The sequence below is a fragment of the Ornithodoros turicata genome, chromosome 1 (genome assembly GCF_037126465.1).
Source record: "Ornithodoros turicata isolate Travis chromosome 1, ASM3712646v1, whole genome shotgun sequence".
NCBI lineage: Eukaryota > Metazoa > Arthropoda > Arachnida > Ixodida > Argasidae > Ornithodoros > Ornithodoros turicata.
In genome coordinates this window covers 186,647,181-186,653,180 of record NC_088201.1, presented here as the reverse complement: position 1 = coordinate 186,653,180, position 6,000 = coordinate 186,647,181, and the positions used below count along the sequence as shown (strand labels likewise).

The following is a 6,000-nucleotide window of genomic DNA, read 5'->3' as shown; positions in this document are numbered from 1 at the left end:
AAGTCGACAAATAATTCACGAAAAAAAAAAGTTTGCACATCCTCTCGTGCTGGCACATATTGGTTTTTCGTGAATTACTTGTTGACTTCGTTTCGGAGACATGTCCAAGGGTTCGTTCAGTGGCACGGACAGAGAGGGGAAGTTCAAGCCCGCAGAAATTAGATGTTTGGCTGTTCATTTTGGAAAGGGAGTGTTCATCCAAAATTCATTAGAAAATATCTTTTGTGTACGCTGTTGTGCGCATCCATATCTTTTTGTAGCAATTAACCCACGTGATGTCTCACTTGGCGATTGAATGACAGCTCTTCCTGTTATCTACACAATGGCCAGATCTATATTTAGGCGTCAGAAAACAGGGTTCCCTATTGCATGCAGAAGGTTATGTCTGTTTCTGGAATTTCGTAGTCGTCCAATTCCCACGCATGGAAAATCGCCTTCTTGAAGTTCTTGTAGAAATGACGACGACCCTCACCATAATAATCATAGGAGAAGCAGATCTGCGGGAAACATAAGAGCAACATGAATGTGGATGAATCAAAGTGAAATGAGAAAGCGAAAGGTCACGCAAATCCCTAATCTGTCATGTAACAGAAAGTCGAAAGAGTGTACATTACGAAAACTACAGCTTTGATAGCTTTCTTTGTTATCGATCGCTGCGTCTACTGTCTTGATTTTCCACAATTCATCAAGACGTTTGAATTCACATTGAATAGTGTATGGCAGCCCCGAGTTTGAGCCATATGCTTACACCGCTTTTGGGCACTCTTCTTTAAAAAAAATACTCTGACAGGGCTATCCGTAGGATGAATAAAGTCAGGTGTAACTACATTGTCTTCTTGTAAGTTGTAACACATTGTGTGCGGCAGACATCTATGCGATTTTGTTGAGTAGGCCTGTTGCGCGAAGGAGCTTCCAGGCTATAATACAAGCGGGTGAAGTAATTGGGGCCGGCGTCTACTTTTCAGTACTTGTGGGCACACTCCAAGATTTGCCCCCCCCCAACGCGAATTTGTTGTTGTGCAATGCCAGCGTAAATTGCGCAATAGTTCAGGCGCCTCCGAGACGCCTGCGCTAGTGGCATGCGATTGCAAAAGATTCTGAGAAGACGGTTTCCAGGCGAAAAATACAAGTTGTAGGCCCTCATGCGGATCGACAACGAAAGCTTTTACTTCCTGTGCCACATATGCACGTTGGTTTAGAACAGCGTGTATTCTATCATCCACTGTAATCGGTTTGTGGTACGGCAACCACCGTGAACTCCTCACCATCCCACTCTCCTAGCGACCCGCATGACCACTTAGCGCCCCCTTAGTAGACCTCTGGGGGGTAATTGTCCTCTGCCCCCCCCTCACACACACACCGCCCCCCACACGCCGGCCCTGTAGTGATATCGCTCTGAAACATTCGTCGGGGTGACGGGACACCCTCCTCGCCATAGGTGATGGCAATGCCGTCACGAGGCGGGTTTCCTGCTTGGGCAACGTATAATGGAGGCGGCCTCCACCCCTTCCCTCACCGCGGTCAAGAGCTCTGTAAGCAGTAAGACAAAACGCTCAAAGGCATTGCTGAAATCGTAAATTCTAAGTTTCTCGAGTCCAGCTTCATAATACCCGACCAACGTCCCAGGACCTGCTGTTCGGTGCCCTCTGTGGCGAGGTCGCCCGAGTGGCTGCTCCCCCCTCCCCCCTCGGAATAGCTCTGGCTGAGAGATATGTTTGTATGGTGAGGTGCAGAGGGAGGTCGGACGAGTCGCCTCGATAAACATACACGTCCAAAAGGTGGGGTGAGCCGCGGGGGGTTTGGAGTGCATCTATGGTCCGATTGCTGTGGGTGTCAGATAGGTCCGCTTAATCCATGTCAGCCACACGTGGCAGCCATACAGAGGTACCCTGCGTACTGCCAATGACAAAAAGGCTCGTCGTAACGAGGTTGGAGCGCACGCCGAATTGAGACACGCTGCATGAATGCGGACACGAATAGCCGAGTGCAGCACTCGACTGCGGCAAAATATGTGAGGAGACAGTGTGCGGCACACCTTTGTGCGCTATACGGAGAGCAGAAGCATGCCCTGGTCCGAACGTCGAGGCTCATGCGTGACAAAATACCGCGAGTGATGCGCTTCAGAGTTGGTCGTATTGCAGGACGGAACAGGTTGTGCAGGGCGTCGGAAACGTGCGGTAGAAGGGTCGAGGAACGAAAGGTTCCAGGATTCCCAAGGAAACGCACCATAAGAGTCATAGGGACTTGGGTCAGGATATCGGTGGAACAAAAGGCTGTCGACCAGGTGGGCCCGCAGGGCCTGTATGCAAGGCGCTCCGTTGCGGCGCCGCAATGACAGGGAAGTCAACTGTTGGTTGAGGGGGTGAAACAGCGGCAATGCCTACACATGGCAAAGCGTCATCGACGGAGTTGTCTTCCCTCGGAATATAGCGCATCATCGGTAAATTCAAAAATGTGAGCCGTTCGTCGGGCCACACGAGGCAAGTCGTGTCGGTAGACGCGCGAATTTCTTAACTGAGTGGATTATGGCAGGTGTATATGGGGAGTAACCACGTGCTCGCAAATCAGGATAGTGCCTGACAGCTAGACATGCCGTCCGTAGTTCGCGACTGAAGGTGCTGCACTCGCCCCTGGGCGCAGGTTCTGGTTGAATATTACTAGCGTGTACCAACTGGTGTCTTAGCGCTGTTGTAATAGGGTTCCGACTGCAGTCTTGGACGCCGCTATAAGGAGAGCTATTTCAGGATCAGCCTGTTGATACTGAAGAGGTGTAGCAGTATTTTATGTCAATGAGGGTGTGGCGGGCTGCGCCGGTCCAAGTCAGTGTGGACGGTTGAGTGCACTTCTCCAAGAAGGATACCATGTAAAATGTAAAAGTCTGAGCGCTGTGAGGCATGCGGAGGTGGAACTTGATGAGCACCCAAAACCACCGTAGGGCATTGCGTGTGGTCGGCAGAGGGCAGACTGGTATATGGTTGCACGTTGTGCGCATGCTATCAGACGTGATGCTTTGCTTCAAAGAAATTATGAAGGAGACACTAAATCCGTGGTTTGCGGTATTGATTACCACACCGTACTCTCAAAGGCGGGTCAAGAGTTTCGGAAATGTTGGCGGTGCTCTGCGGTGCTCCTTTCTGGACGACAAGGATGTCGTACTTATACTTGTTCATTGTTGCTGAGTCACAGTATCAGCAATCCTTTGCTGTGTCACGAGGAAACTTGGCACGTGTTGCTTAACTATTGCCTCGACATCACGTGAAGGTGACTGCCTGTTCCTGTGTTGATGGTTGCGTACCTTTCACTTATTCAGGTTCATCACAGGAAACGGCTGCTCGCAGACGCATGTTGTCACAGTTGTCTCGCGACGTAAATCCAAGATTTTTTTTATTAGACATATGTTGTACCGAGCAGGGGGCTTGTCCGCTACAACATACAGGGTGCCCCAGAAAACGTGTCATTGAATTATAATAAAAAAACTACGCCACCTAGAATCATGCGATCAACGGCCTTTCTTCTTATTAGGTTTTTGCCACCTTGTAAAGTTAATGTCATGTACCCCAAGTTTAATTATGCAAATATTTGCGAACTGAACTCAGAAATTTGCCAAGGGAAGGTCACTTTTTTACCCCACCGATATGAAGAGCGTGCCGAATTCACTCAAATTCATGATAATTGGCAGTGATATTCACGAGCTATCCCATCGGAAAAAATAGCCGAATATCATGCCTTTCGGAGCACCGGACCATAACGCGCGATGTCTTTCTGAGCGCAATCGCTCGCAGTCCGACGAAAGGAGGTTCCGAAGCCAGCCCACAGAGTGATAGTAGAAAAAGTAACAGTTCCTAAAATTGGGAGAGGGAAAGCATTATCCCAGCGAAAGTCGGACGTGATAAGCCATGCCTGCGTTATCTCTTTCAGCGATGCCGGGGCGGGCTGGGTTTCCAACCTCCTTTCGTCGGACTGACACAGATTGCGCTGAAAAATTCATCGTGCGCTATTCTGTGCGACCTCCGTAGTGCATGATGTTCGGCTATTTTTTCCGATGGGATAGCTCTTGAATATCCCTGTCAATTATCATTAATTTGAGTAAATTAGACACGCTCTTCACATTGGTGGGGTAAAAAAGTGACCTTTACTAGGCAAATTTCCGACTTAAGCTCGCAAAAATTTACATAATTAAACTTAGGTCACACGACATTCACATGAGGAGGTGGCAAAAACCCAGTAAGAACAAATACCGTTGACCACATGACTCTAGGTGGTGTAGTTTTTTTATTATAATTCAATGACACGTTTTCTGGGGCACCCTGTATGTATCTTCAGGTACTTCCGTCTAACCAAAGAATAAAACGGAGCTGCATCAACTTCAACAAACTAGCTCCTATCGGTTCGCCGCACAGCAGCTTACGTTAATCATCAGGAACGCTGTCAGCAACTGCGGAAAGCGGGCGAGCCAGAAATCGCCTGCATTCGAGGAATCTTCGCTTGAATGGTCGAGAAACCACCAAGACTACGACTGAACCTGTTCGTTTCTGCTGCCACTGAAGGCACGAATGTTGTAAATCGGCCTGGTAAGGTTTACTCAGAATCTTGGAAGGGATGTACTAGTCAATGAACTAAAAATTAGACCCAAGGATGCAGTCATCGGCGAAGACGATGAAAGCAACAGAGAAACCGACAGGGAGCGTCGAACTTTTCAACGTTTTAGCATATGATTCAAGGCTGAAAGTTCGACGTTCCCTGGCTGTCTTTGTGTTACTTTTATCACTAACTAAAGCGGAAAATTCATCACTAAAAATGCACGAGTACAGAGACCCAATGATAATACCACTACGATTCATACAGCTTGGACCGAATATTTTTCTCTTTGTTTCCCGGGGACCACGCGTGCCCCAGTTCGGCGCACCTGCTGTACACGATAGGTATGTGTACATGGCACGTGAATTGTTGCATTTTCTTATGTTCAGTCTTAATCAGACAAAAAAGAGGAATCAGTGTGAAATGATTGTACGCTCTTACCTCATCTTCGGGTGAAGGGCAGAGTAGCGATTTGGACTGCATTGAAAGTATGTGAATAAGACTCAACGTGAGGGCTAAGTAATGGAGCATGGCGAAAAGAAAGCCTGTGACAGAGGAATACACATCCAAATTCTCTAAAATTTATTCCGGCTGTCTGTTGTTTCCTTTGCGTCGATGTTACTTTTTGTCGTGGAAAGCATCTTGAGTGTCCATACGAACCTACTACTCAACATTAGTGCACATGAGAGCCACTTCAATTTAAATCCGCTCTGATATCATATATGCTAGCTCTCCAGAAAGTAGGCTTTCTGGCGTATGGTCACTCTGAAGAATAGGTTACCTATTGGTCATTAATCGTTTATTACATACTATCCAAGCAACTATTAATTTCTTTGTACAGTAGAAAAAATCCATCTATAAACCGATAAGGGATTCGCGTGGTTATAAGCGCTGGTCATATTATTCATTTCCTCGCAAATTCACACTCAGTTGACGGTTTAGAGAGGCTTACCCAATACTCGGAATTTGGATTCTTCACCGTTCCTGTGGATGCTTGTAGGAAGTAATATATACTTGTACATTTGAACTTGCACATATCACCTGTAGTCGAGGGAGCCTGTCAAAAGACGCACAGATAAGTGTTATCTTTATCATTGAGTGGCCGTAGCCTGTTACTTGTTACTATTGTCTGTCACTACTGCATTTTGTGGTGACTTAGTCTCATTAATTTAATTTCTTGCTCTCGCTCGTTTGTCTCTCCCGTCAGTAACAATAGATCTCCGTGTGTCCTTTTGCAGGCTGTAGCCTAGAATGACTGCGCATTCTATATCACATGGCTGCACGGCTAACAAGCAGGATGCAGGTCACAGCCGACAACGCAGTAGATAGTCACAATGTGTGTACATATTAGGCGAAAGATGCTGAATGGGATCGAGAAGAGGTGGTTTGCAAAAGTAAGAAATCTGGTACTGAATGACAAAT

At 47.1% G+C, this 6,000-nt stretch overlaps 1 protein-coding gene across 1 annotated transcript in view; it reads right to left on the bottom strand.

Annotated features, from left to right (window-relative positions):
• Window positions 1-298: 298 nt before the first annotated feature.
• LOC135378875 (uncharacterized) overlaps window positions 299-6,000 on the bottom strand; it is a 73,609-nt gene continuing 67,907 nt past the window's right edge. The window contains exons 10-12 of the mRNA XM_064612026.1: window positions 5,531-5,635; window positions 5,020-5,055; window positions 299-497 (exon numbers count right to left, since the gene is read on the bottom strand). Of these exons, the coding sequence (XP_064468096.1) occupies window positions 363-497; window positions 5,020-5,055; window positions 5,531-5,635 (276 nt within the window). The 3' untranslated portion in view covers window positions 299-362. The remainder of the gene's footprint in view (window positions 498-5,019; window positions 5,056-5,530; window positions 5,636-6,000) is intronic.